The following is a 13,981-nucleotide window of genomic DNA, read 5'->3' on the forward strand; positions in this document are numbered from 1 at the left end:
CCTCCCTGTTTTATTTTTCTCCTTACCACTTATCATTGGTTAACATACTACATGTATTTATTTATCTCATTTATGGCCAATCTCTTCCACCAGCACATGGACTCCATGAGAGCAGGAATTTTTGCCAGTTTTGTTCACTGCTGTTTCCCAGTGCCTGAGGTATACATCCAATAAATATATCTTAAATGAATGGATAAATCCTTCTCTGAGCCATCTCTCCAGCCAGGAGAAGATGACTAGAGGTACTAACATGAGATTGACAAGGAAACATTCCAGCCAGACCACCCTATAGTGAACTTATAGTCCCCAAGATGCATTCATGGACTTAATGCTTCCAAAAAGCTTTTCGGGACCCCATTCTCAACTGTATACAAACAACTAAAAATCATCAAACATCTGGGAAATGTCTCTAACAGGACAGATAGAGACCACAGAACAGAGGGGGTTAAGATAGTTTGGTGGGTGTGGTTGGGCAAGACATGGTGAGTATGCTTGAAACCTGCTCTTTTTGGTATTTTGTGAACTAGATGGCATTCTCACTGGTTCGAGGATGTGTCAGTGTCTTAATTTTACTAAAAATTAAGACCCGTACCAAAACACATCATCAGGAAAATCCAGAAGCCTGGGAACCAAGAGAAGATCCTGTAAGTTTCCAGCGACAGGGAAAAAAACAGGCCACATGCAAAAGGTCAGGAATCAGAATGTTTCAGACTTCCCGAAAGTAATTCTGGGACAAAAAGACAAAAGAGCAATGCCTTCAAAATCGTGAAGAAAAAGGATTTCATGGATAGAATTTTATACCCAGAGTCACACCTATAATTCCAGCACTTTGGGAGGCCGAGACGGGTAGATCACCTGAGGTCAGGAGTTCGAGACCAGCCTGGCCAACATGGTGAGACCTCCATCTCTACTACAAAAATTAGCGAGGCGTGGTGGCTAAGGCCTGTAATCCCAGCTACTCAGGAGACTGAGGCAGGATAATCACTTGGACCCAGGAGGCAGAGGGTGCAGTGAACCAAGACTGTGCCACTGTGCTCTGGCCTAGGCAACAGAGTGAGACTCTGTCTCAAAAAAAAAAAAAAAAAAAAAACAAGACAAAAGAAACTCAATGCATGCCTAGGAAATACTGAGTTACTTAGGCCCTAGAAACTCAAATTGAGGCAACGTTTAAATTCTGTTCCAAAACTGGGAAAACATTTTCAGACACACATAAGGTCAAAATGTTTTCTTTTCATATATCTGTTCACAAAAAGCAACTAGAAAACACACTATACCAAAATGAAGACGTAAACCCAAGAAAAATGGAGGACATGGGAGCAAGGTGACAGGGAATCCAGACAAAAGAGGTCTCATAATCATAATGCCACATTGAGCTAAGTTTTCCTCATTTAAATGAATGCCACCAAACCTCAAGAGAATATAATTCTAATACAAGAAAATAAGCAAACATTATTTTGATCATTTCATTAATAGTACTTTAAAAGAAAAAACATTTACAGAACTAGTTGTGCACTGTCATGTCTCCGACGTGTGATAAGAAACTTTTCCCGCCACTGCACGAAGTTCCCCAGCACATCACCAGCACCTCCAACTATGCTGATCAGGTTTCCGCTGGTCCAAATCTCCAATCCAACTAGCACAATTCGAATATTTAACATAATATACATCTGGGAAGAGAGAAATAAAAGTAAAAAGAATGTGAGAAAAACCTTTTAACCACATGAAGTAACACAGCTACTTAAATTAAAACTTACCTGCCTAAAAAAAAAATCTTTGCTCTAATATAACAAGACTCTCGGCCAGGCACGGAGAGGCTGAGGTAGGCGGATCACCTGAGATCAGGAGTTCAAGACCAGACTGGCTAATATGGTGAAACCCCATCTCTACTAAAATATAAAAATTAGCTGGGCATGGTGGTGCATGCCTGTAATCCCAACTACTTAGGAGGCTGAGGCAGGAGACTTGCTTGAACCCAGGAGGGGGAGTTTGCAGTGAGCCAAGATTGTTCCACTGCACTCTAGTCTGGGTAACAGAGCAAGACACCGTCTCAAAAAAAAAAAAAAAAAAAAAAACCACAATGAGACTTTAACCTCTCAATAGTCTCAGTTTCCTCAATCATAAAATGATAGTAACAGAGATTCAAAATCCTTATTATCTTCCATTGTAAAATCTGACAAAGTCTGGAAATTAAGTTTTTGATAAAACTGGTTCTAAAATTTGCCCTGATATAATGCAAGCCCATTCACAGTCCACTATTATCCCACTTAATGTAAATAATCCTATTATTTCACTGCAGAAATATCAATGAGTCTGATTACAAGGTGCTATCTCAAGATCCTGTCGGAGGTATTATATAATGCAGAGTGAACCACACTATTTTTCTAAAATTATAATCACAGGTACGTCAGAGGTTTCAGATAAAGGACTGTGGAACTCACATCTATTTCATAGGGGTACTGTGAGGAGTAAATGGGTTAGTTAAGTCCAAAGCACTTAGCTCAGTGTCTAGCACACTGTAAATATTCAACTGAATGCTATCATCATCATCATCATCACGTTTGATGTTCATATCAGCTTTGTCGATAAAATTACTTTATATCTAATTCTTTAGTATCTTCCACTGGATGAACTCCAAAATCTCAAACCAAACACACACACACACACACACACACACATTAATATCATCATATCATATTTTCAGGGTAGAAGGCAGTCTTATTCAAAATAAAATGCACTCAATAAAAATTCAAAGACCTTTTCATAAATGCCAAAGCACCTAAGCCTAGCTACTCTGAAGTTAAAGTAGATGCTAATATGAAATCTCTTGTTCTTCTCAAAGTCTTTCTACACTGATACTTTGCTTTAAACATTAAAAAGAGTTACAAAACAAACCAGAAAGCAGACCTCTGAAAGACTGAGTCATTGATTGAGGCTCTATGATAATCAGAACTCAAAATGAGACACTTTTTAAGTTCTATTCTGAGACAGAATAGGACAGAATCATCCTGATTGACAGAAAATACAACTTACACTATCCAAGTAGTTTGCCAGGCGAATCATCTCTTCTCTCACAGCAGTCTGATTTCTTCCCATCATGTCATACTAGAAAAGCAAAGAAGGAGAATCATTATCACCAAAGTAGATTAAGAATAAAAATGTGAGGCCAGGTACAGTGGCTCATGCCTGTAATCCTAGCACTTTGGGAGGCCCAAGCAGGTGGATCACCTGAGGTCAGGAGTTCAAGACCAGCCTAGCCAATATGGCAAAACCTTGTCTCTACTGAAAACACAAAAATTAGCCAGGCATGGTGGTGGGTGCCTATAATTCCAGCTACTTGGGAGGCTCAGGCAGGAGAATTGCTTGAACCCGGGGTGGAGCGGGGGAAGTTGCAGTGAGCCAAGATCCCGCAACTTTACTGCAGCCTGGGTGAAAGAGCGAAACTCCATCTCAAAAAAAAAAAAAAAAAAAAAAAACAGGAATAAAAATGTGTCTGTAATTTGTTATAATGAAGATAAGAATCCAAATATTTCCTCTGAACAAAAAATTGAAGCATTTAGACATTTATCAACACTTCAAATTAAGAAATTATAGTGATAGGAATAAAAGAAAAACAGGTGAAAGTGTAAAGTAATAATGAAAGAGCACTGAAGTCTTCATTTTCTCCAAATTAGTAGAACTTTAAAACAAATTATCTTCTTATTGTTCCTTTTATTTATTTTAATGCAAAAATATTTTCAAGCATTTCACAAAGGTAGAGTTTTAAGCAATAAAAATGCATAGATAAAAGAATAAAAGACAATCTAAAGAACTTCCTGACCCTTTCACCTCTTAGGCTAATGACATCACCAATAAACCTTTTATTTTTTTAATTTAACAGTTTAGTTGAGAAAAAAACGACTGATTCAAGAATTGTGCAGCTTCCAAACCAGAACAGCTTCAGAGAGACTCTGCACAGCCACATGGTAGAACAAGATTTATGAACACACACACAAGAAAAAGTGACATAAAAACAGAATTGAGGTACAGAAACAGCCAGACTGGTTACAGATCAGCACCAGTAAACTATTTCTAAACCCTGGGCTGAATTAATAACGCAAGATTAACCAATAATCACTAGTTAAAAAGTCATATGTAAATGAAAATATATAAAAGTTTAACCGTCTTAAGCCAAACAAATATGATTAACTTTTTCTTTGAGACCTGGCTAAACTCAAATGTCTATTTTTGACATTATTTTATGTAACCAATTTAGCAAAAGAAAAATTTTCAAAGAATTTATGATTTTGCTCTATGCTAAAAGCACTAATATCAGAATATATCAGATTTCATCAGTTGGGGATCTAATCATGATTCTCCTAAACAAGAAAAAAATTAATTTAATACATTTAACAGGGCTTGATTGAAATTAAACCATTTTTTTTAACCATTTTCTAACTGTATATAACAAATATATCTGGAAACAGCAATGAAGAAAAACATTTTGAATCTTGGTTTTTGTGACTTGTTCAAAACAGTCTACAGAAGCTTTTTACCCACTGCTTGGGGCAGAGTTCACACTTGCTCATATTCCATGTGCTTTCCTTCTACTGCTTGAGGGCAATGAACCTATAATGTACAAATCCGAGTCTATCTCTTAATAATATTTTCTCCAAATTATTTATTTGGGATGGCTTGTTATTTTCTAACCTACATAGAACAAGGAATTTTATTAAAACCAAAAAAAAAAAAATCTAGTAACTGTCTGTACAGCTTACAAGAAAGAAACTGCCAATTATAGTATAAGTTTCCACTAATAACTTTTTCACACTAACGACAAAGTTGGAAGTAAAAGTCAAACAAAATACTTCAATATTCTCTATTTTAAATTACATAGCTGTTGAATCAAATACTCACTTGTACCTCATAAATATGTGAAGTATTATATATCAATTTAAAAAAGCAACATGAAAATAAATAAATAAATTATACAGCCATTATCTCTAAAACTGATAATCCTATAAATGCCAATAGGGACGTTACTTCTCTTAGTTAAAGCAAAGCACTTAGTTCTGTTTCTTAAGTATAAATAAAGAAAATGCCCTCATGTGATCCTGTACACTGAAATTAATACTATTCCCTTCCAAAGCATGCCAGGACCTGGAGGTTTTCCATCTCTTAAAGTGCAATATAGGTTATCTGAAATTCTAGAAAGCAAAGCAATCTGATTAGCCAAGGAAGCCAAACCTTTTATAGCCATAGCCCATTAAAGTAATCTGAAAAGTTCTCAAGAACCTGATAAGCAGTACAGATTCACTCAAAAAATTTAGCATAAGCAAGTCATCAGCAAGAACAAGAAAAACAAATCATTAATAAAAGATAAAGTTAAAGGCAGTCACATTTGCTACCTTTAGCTTCTGTTGGTATTTTGGTATTATTCTGGTGGTATAAGGTTTAAGGGGAAAAAAAATTTTAGTTTTAAAATCATCATTTAAGTAAAATACAAACTGTAGTTTATATTTCCTTCATTAGATGCTCACTTATATGCTTTTCATGAAAAAGAAGAAAAACTGTCACCAATCTTACCCTTTCCTTGTCTACGACAATGAACAGCTCCACATACCGGGTCTGTGGCAAGACAGCTCTTCTTCTCTGTCAAAACACAAACAGCATAAAGGCAAAAGAAAGTTATAAGACTATGGTCACATCCTAATCTCTCATCACTATTTCATGTCTGCTAAGAACATGCTTAACATATCCTAGATCAATAAAGTGAAAAACATGTTTTTTGAAATGTTATCTGCTTCTTAGTGATAAAAACTTTGTCCAGTTCTGTTACTGACTTTAAGTGATGATAAACTATGTCTGAGGGGAAAAAAAAAGTTTTTGAAGTATCATCTGCTGTTACCTGCACTGATAACGAGAAAAATGCTACAGATAAAATGAGTTTCTTAAGTTTACAAAGCATAATTACCAATTTTCTAAAATCAAAACTACACACACACACACGCGCATGCACACACACACACACACACACATATTTTAATGAAAAACCCCATTACTAAGATGAGAGATAAAGAAAACATATCCACTAATATTCCAGAACATAAGTTAGAACAAGGTTGCCATTTTCAAAAACAACTAGTTTTGTCATTTTACAAAAATTCATGCAAAACAGAATAAGCAAAATTCTTAATGTTTTCTAATGTTTAAAGTTAAAAAGAACAGTCCAACAGTCAAATGAGTGGATAGCAGGAGAGGGGATAAAAATAATGGCATAAACTAGTATGAGTTAATTAAAAATATGCTTCTTCCATGGCAGCAACATCATCTCTTATGTGGAAAGGTACAGTCCCTGCAACTGAAGTTGATCGAAAAAAAATTTTTCGATTTGTCCTAGAACAATTTCAGTCTAAGAGACCCATGTCAAGAGTATATCATGAAATGCTACAGCAGTCTCCAAATAGGGATGAGAGTGTCCTTAAAACATATCTGAAGTCATTAAAGTCCTAAAGCTATATGTTTCTCTTTCTTTAATCTAGGGTTCAAGAATCACCATTCGAGTTGTCTAAGAGGTACGTAAATAAAAAGTCTACTTGCACTGGGCACAGTGGCTGACGCCTGTAATCTCAGCACTTTCGGAAGCTGGGGCGGGAGGATTGCTTGATGCCAGGAGTTCAAGACCAGCCTGGGTAACATAATGAGACCTCATCGCTACAAAAATTTTTTTAAATTAGCCAGACATGGTGGGTGGCACACATCTGTAGTACTAGCTACTGGGAGGCTGAGGCAGAAAGACTGCTTGAACCCAGGATGTCAAGGCCACAGTGAGCCATGATCACACCACTGCACTCCAGCCTGGACCACAGAGCAAGACCCTGCCTCAAAAAAAAAAAAAAGAAAAAGGACAGTGTAATGGACCAATATGCAGCAATACTAAATAGGATAACTGTTGCAGATTTAAGACCTAGTATCCAAAACCCACAGAATCTAAACTGTATTTAACTTGGTAGCAGGAACTGTATATTGCTCGTATTTTCATCCGCTAGTACCTATCGCAATGGCTGGCATGTATTTGGCAAAATTAAGAAAATAAAACACTACTCATAGTATTGGTTTCATGAATAAATACATGATTTTTCTAAAATGGTAGTCTGAGCCATGAAGAATTATGTTATTTCCTTACTCGAAGTAGCTGAGTCATGCTGGGAAACTCTTCCTCTTCATCCTTTGTGGTTTCTTTCTCTATATCCTTGTTGGAAACTCCACATTTCAGAGGCTCTTTGTGGACATCATCCATTCGGTAAATGATGTGCTCAAAATGAGAGCTGTTCTGCAGCGGTTCAATCCCATAACTCGCATTCTCTAAATGCAGCAATCCTCTGAATGTTGCATTACACATATACAGATTTGAAGAAAAAGAAAATACACAAGGAATCAGAAAACTTAAGTTCAAGTCCTACTTCTTAAATATGTAAGTAGGCGCAGCATAATATAGAGAAAAAAACAGAGGCTTTAGAATCAGACAGATGGGGCTGGGGCGGACCTAAATTGAAAGCTCAAATAGTTACTTAGCAGCATCACTGCTGTTAAGTTACTTAACCTCCCTGAGTCATCTATGGGAAATGGAAGGCACTACAAAGTGGTGTGACTAAGAATGTAGCATCTGAAACAGAGAACCAGAGTTTGAATTCCAAATGTTTTCTATTAGCTGCAGGACTCTCAGTGAGGTATTTAACCTTTGCCTTGGTTTACACTCTGCATAGGATCGTTCTGAAAACAAAATTACTTAATAAGCACAAAACACACAGAATATATTGCCTGGTCCATAGTAACTATTAAATAAGTGTTAGTACTTAAGTGAAGATAATCATATCCATCTTATATAGAACTAATATTTCTTAGTTCGATCAATTATACAATCAACCAACCAGCACATTGACATGACCTCAAGGAATGTAATTTTAATACTGTAATAACTTAATTTGAAGTGTAATGTAAGTTATCTGAACCTCAGTTTGCTCACCTAAATATGGAGATAATGAGCTCTTATTCACAGTCATAATGAGACTTAAATACAAGTCTCAAATAATACAAAGTAAAAAATTTATAAAGTGCTACAGAAATTTAAAGTATATTTTTATTTTAAATAGCAAAAATTATTTAGTGGTCTCAAAACAAATTTCCTCTTTACATATTAAAACTAATCAACTATAATACTTTCTTAAATAAACATGCCAAGAATATCTGAAACAGCTATAAAAATGTTCAGTAACATCAAAGTAAATTCCAATTTTGCTAAGTGCCCACAATGATTTAATCTGGAGACAGAAATAGGAAAAAGGGTAAGATATAGGGAAAAGAAAAAAAAAGATACAAAATTGCTTACCTGAGTCCAAAACAGTCGCTAAGAGCAACGGATGAATTATAAACTCCCTCCACATAGCCCCGATAATGACAGTGATTCTAAATGGAAAATACTGTATTATCTTCAAATATTGCTATATTGCTGAAAATCATCAAAGAAATTGCAGAGCTAACAAAATTACTTGAGGCCAGTCAGCTAAAAAGTTTTATTTATATTATTGGCATCTCATAGTATCACATGGCATTCTTTAGACCATCTGCAGACTATCTCCTACCACCCTACAAGTACACAAATGTTTAGGCAGAATTCCAGGGTATACAAGGTACAAACAGCTCTGCCTCAATGACCTTTCAGCCTAGAAGCAGAACAACATACATTATGTAATCTTTAACATTTTAAATCACAGTCAATCCAAGAAGCCAACAGCAGCTGGCTGACAACTCACTAAAACTGTGTTTGTAGAAAATGGTCCTGTGGAAGACACTGAATGATGCTTTATAAACTTTAATATTCAGCAATAGAGTCCCTAGGGGGAAGTATACAAATTTTTCAGTGCAACTTAATTTCATTTTATGGACAAAAGTATATGTCATTATATTTGACAATCTGGCCATGTTTAAAAAAAATCAAAGTATCAAAGTTTTAATTTGTCATTATATTTGACAATCTGGCCATGTTTAAAAAAAATCAAAGTATCAAAGTTTTAATTTGTATTTGAAATCTACAATCACACTTTCATCTACCTGAATAATATTAAATAACCAAGAAATAAGTGAGACTCCATCTGTCTTAATTGACATTTTTCAAACACCCAGCATAACAACTCAATCATACTTATGATACTTAAGAATTATGTAAGATAATACTTATGTAAGTTTCTATATAATTAAAATCGATTTTTAGCAGTTTTAAGAACATATACTTTCAATAACAGCAACAAATAATAATATTCATTGAGTTAAAAATTGTCAGACTGAATGTTATAAGCATCTTACAAGTATTAACTCAGTTAAGTTTCCATACGGTGGTAAGTATTATTCCATTTTAAAGTGAAGATACTAAGGCACAAACAGACTAAAGTAACTTTGCCAGCAAATAATGAATCAAAATTCAAGCCCAAACAGTGTATGTCTGAAGAAAGTATGCCAAGAAAGCTCTACAAGGAAGAATATGCCTTTTAACATCACTGCTTTTGTCAAGTGACACAAATTATGTGGTCTTTGGCCTTCTGCCTTGGTAATCATTGGATGCATGACTGGATGGATGGGTTATTTTTTAATCTGGTTTACGCTGTAAGTAAATTCAAACTCCTCTACTAATTTTCTAGTAAACAACAGACCAATGATGGACTAAGATAAAGAAATCTGATAGTGGACCGGAAGAGGATAGGCCTAAGTCAGCATTTCCTTGGCTTTTGTAAGTACTAATAATTAATCTAAAATAAAGATTTTTTTGCCTCCTATTTATTTGAAGAATGCTGCAAAAGTGCACAACCAACAGAAACAATTCAACCTAGCAAAGTATTACAAAGTTCAGAAGAAAAAAAATGTAATGGGAATAAAGTTTTCTCATGAAAACCACTGCAAAAGAAAAAAATGTGTAATACCTAACTGCCAAAAATGACTGTAAAACAGTCAAACAAAACTAGAAATGTTTATCCTCTAGTAATAAACACACAAAGCCAAATTTGACATCTGCCAATTATTTTGAGTATTCCGGCCAGCTCTGTCCCCAGGAGTACTCTGTTCTCTGATGCAGAGAGGACCACACCTCTTTTAGGAAAGAATTATTTTCAGCAAAAATTTAGAACATTAGAACACATAACAGCAAATGAATGGTTTTCTTTACTACATATTAATGACAAATTAAATGTTTTAATAAGTGCATTTTTAAAGATATTAACTTTCAACACAATAATCAAAAACTCCTATTTTCAAAACATATCAAATTTTTCCCTTCATCAGTAAGGATTACCATTAAACAGAAGACTGATTTTCCTAGTCTTCAAAAAATAACCTTAACTACTGAGTACCTGGAGAGCTGTAAGCTACAGTTTACTCTACAGAGATGCACCCACTTTTCCCAGGATAACCTACATGTTATAATGTTAAAGGTGCCCTGTGGGGCTGTGTAATGTAACAGTCCTGAGTGCCTACTTAGAACTCATTTTGAAATTATAATTGTTTTAAAATTTGCTATGGAATCAAGAGGAAAACACATTACCTGTATATTGGGATGGTCAGTGATTAGAGTCCCTTCCTTATTATAGGTATAAACTACAAAATCTTCAGGCAAAAGGTCTCTGGAAGAGAAATAAAACACCATTTAAATTATCTACAACTAAGGACATGATTCATAAGGTATTATTTCTAGATGAGATGAGCAGGAGTAAATAAGAACTTCCATGAGATAAATTATTATTTTAAAATGTGCTAATGTGAAATTAAGGGCTCATAAATAGCCGGGTGCAGTGGCTCACACCTGTGACCCCAAGATTTTGGAAGGCTGAGGTAGCAGAATCACTTGAGGCCAGGACTTGGAGACCAGCCTAGGCAACATGGTGAGACCCTGTCACTACAAAAAATAAAAAATTGGCTGGGCAGAGTGGCACACACTTATAGTCTTAGCTACTCAGGAAGCTGCGGTGGGAGGACTGCTTAAGCCCAGGAGTTCAAGGCTGCAGTGAGCTATGATCATGCCACTGCACTCCACCCTGGATAACAGAGTAAGACCTTGTCTCTTAAAAAAAAAAAGAAAAAGAAAAAAAGGAAAAGCTCATAAACAGACAACTCTGAAATAGTGTACATTACTTACAGATAATATTTAATATTAAGCTACATGTTTTTTCTAATGGTCATAAAATGCTAACTGCAAAAAACTTAAGATATCATAAATAAGGTTCCTAAATGTTTCAGATACAACTCACAGGAAAAGTAAAAACTGGGTTATTGACAGTATATCATATTTACAGAAGAAAAATAAATGGTTTTTTACAGTCTTTTCTAAAAGTTCTATATAAATAAGAAGAATTAACCTCCTAAGTATGGAGGCAAATTTCTGCCTCAATCGTTGAAAGAAACAATTATTCCTGATTTCCAAAGCTTCACTCAGTGTTTAGGAGGTTGAGTGGCATAAAGCACGTGTATGAGGATCAGGTTCTCTCGCAGCAGGACTGGAGCAGCTGTATGCTTATTTCCAGGCCTCATAGACAAATCAGGGATGCAATGTGCTAACCAGTGATTCATAAACATGCCATTTCAGGTTCAAAACTCCCCTGGAGGCATCCAGGACCAGCCTGTCTACATTGACTAGAAATGAGTAAATGGAAGGTTTTTATCTGATTTAGTTGGATATACAGCCTGACTTTAGCTACATGATCGGTGAGGTATAAAAGATATCTTCAGTAAACTTGTGTCTGGACTCCCCAGAAAATATGATCCCTCACACAATCTCAGCGGTTCATAATCTGGAGGCAAAGCACATCTGTACAACTGAGAAAGGGCCCTGGGGGTCGTGCCTTGATGACTGTCTGCACTTTCTTTGTCCTGATGCATTACGTCCTTTACCTTTACTCAAGTCTATGTGAGTAGGCATGGGAGTAGCCTGTGGAACCTTAGTCTTTCCAATAATTGGATCCTATTCAGTGGCTGCAGGCTCCCCTGCCCACAACTTCCCGACACATGCGTATCCTTTGCTCCCTTAGTGATGCATTTGGAAAGAATAAACTAGGGATGTGTGGCTTTGTTTCTGCCTTCTTTCCTGTTTGGAAATCACTGTCTGCCCAGCCAGCTGCCACTGTGCAGCACCAACATGAAGAGCTAAATCTGCTTAATACCAAGGTTCAGGAGCCACTAAACCGTATCAAACCAGAAACAAAACCAATACACTATTAGAAAAACATTACTGAAAAGCCAAGATAAATTAAATGTCTTACTTGTTCCTTTCCAAGTGAATAACATGCTCTTTTCCTTCAGCCTGAATAACATAAGATACCTAAATGCACAGACAGAGAAAAGAAGAATAAAACACTGTCTTAAAAATTACTTTTCAACAACACCTCATTTATAAGATGCAGGAAATTCCATCCTGAATTAAAACAAGAAGGAAAACAGGTACTGGCTGAACTGCTTAATAGAAGAACTTTGTGTCTATTCTTAAATAATAATTTTATACTCTGATCATCCCTTCCCTCCTTTAATAACTGATCATGGAAAATAACCTTCATGTCTATCTAAACTCTTCTTAAATTCATTTCTAATTCAGCTATAACTGAAGGGATTATCTTCTCAATTATCTTCTCAAGTCCATCAATGTATTACCTACAGTATAAGATAGTTCCTGCTTTTCTCTAAATGAAATGAAACTCTTGGTTTCAAGAGATTATCCCTAGTTCTAGTTATATGAAGTTGAAAAGAAATTCAACCCCTTTTATGATATGAATTACAGGACTCACCTCATTTCATCAATTCTAAAACATGCTTTTTTTGCTTATATTAATGTCCCTGAAATGAGGACATATCATACAAAGGAACAGCAGTCTAACTGGCAGCACTTTGCATTTTCTTTTTTTTTTTGAGACAGTCTCACTCTGTCAGTCAGGCTGGATGGAGTGCAGGGGTGCAATCTCAGCTCACTGCAACCTCCACCTCCCGGGTTCAAGCAATTCTCCTGTCACAGCCTCCTGAGTAGCTGGGAGTACGGGTGCTGAATAGCTGGGAATACAGGCGCCCACCGCCACACCCGGCTAATTTTGGCATTTTTAGTAAAGACAGGGTTTCACCATATTGGTCAGGCTGGTCTCGAACTCCTGACCTCAAGTGATCACCCAGCCTCCCAAATTGCTGGGATTACAGGCATGAGCCACCCTGCCCGGCCACTTCTATCTCTTTATTAGTGTACATAAAACAATATGGTGTGTCTCACAATTGATGGCATCTTAGAGTCAAGGAATTAAAGTAACATCCTCCAGTTCATGAAATCATCTTCTCTACCTCAAGCAACTCTGAAACAACTTCCCCAGCAACTACCATGTCATTAGCCGTAATTGCTTAGCCTGATCTCTGGAACTAAGAGATCTGACTTTGCCTTAACACTTAAATATAAAAGAAAGTCATGAAGGGACTCGTCAACTAACATTATCAGAAGTGTCTATTTAATGTTCCCTACCGTTTCCAGACTCAGTTAACATTTTGTCAAAAAACAGCACCATCCCCTCCACCACGGCACATCTGCCTCTGCCTTCTAAGCACTAGATCAACCTATGGATCCTGTCATTCTACCTCCACATCCTGCACAGGAATCCAAGAACCTTTCATTATCTACCTCAGTCTCCAATGGGCAATCAAAACCATCAAGCTCTTTCCATTGCCACAGCTTTGGCATGTGCTTTTCTATTCATTCTGCTCTTGGACAAGCACATGATGTAAAAACATCACTGCTATGTCTACTAGAAAGAAATCTGAGAGACTGAAGACTGTTTTGTGATAGTTTATTCCTCCCCCAAGTATCTGCCTGGACTGTTCACCCCACTCCTTCTGGTCTTTACTAAAAGGTTACATTCTCATAAGGCTTTCCCCAGCTATCCTATTGAAAAATGCAGTTCCCTCCCCAGCAACTCACCATTTCCAGCCTCCCTAT

General features: G+C 36.3%; 1 protein-coding gene and 1 non-coding gene across 3 annotated transcripts in view; one reads left to right on the top strand and one right to left on the bottom strand.

Annotated features, from left to right (window-relative positions):
* Positions 1-13,981, bottom strand: part of ADAM9 (ADAM metallopeptidase domain 9) — a 110,431-nt gene that overhangs the window by 81,091 nt on the left and 15,359 nt on the right. For both annotated transcript variants that reach the window (XM_021675853.2, XM_021675854.2), the window contains exons 3-9: positions 12,279-12,337; positions 10,568-10,646; positions 8,366-8,442; positions 7,163-7,358; positions 5,563-5,628; positions 3,031-3,102; positions 1,498-1,667 (exon numbers count right to left, since the gene is read on the bottom strand). In XM_021675853.2, the coding sequence (XP_021531528.1) occupies positions 1,498-1,667; positions 3,031-3,102; positions 5,563-5,628; positions 7,163-7,358; positions 8,366-8,442; positions 10,568-10,646; positions 12,279-12,337 (719 nt within the window). The remainder of the gene's footprint in view (positions 1-1,497; positions 1,668-3,030; positions 3,103-5,562; positions 5,629-7,162; positions 7,359-8,365; positions 8,443-10,567; positions 10,647-12,278; positions 12,338-13,981) is intronic.
* On the top strand, positions 5,782-5,850 carry LOC135271516 (small nucleolar RNA SNORD38). The gene has a single exon (XR_010339675.1). It is a non-coding gene; the product is annotated as a small nucleolar RNA SNORD38 (small nucleolar RNA).

The sequence above is a fragment of the Aotus nancymaae genome, unplaced genomic scaffold (assembly GCF_030222135.1).
Source record: "Aotus nancymaae isolate 86718 unplaced genomic scaffold, 86718_ANA_hifiasm-v0.15.2.pri h1tg000079l, whole genome shotgun sequence".
Taxonomy (NCBI): domain Eukaryota; kingdom Metazoa; phylum Chordata; class Mammalia; order Primates; family Aotidae; genus Aotus; species Aotus nancymaae.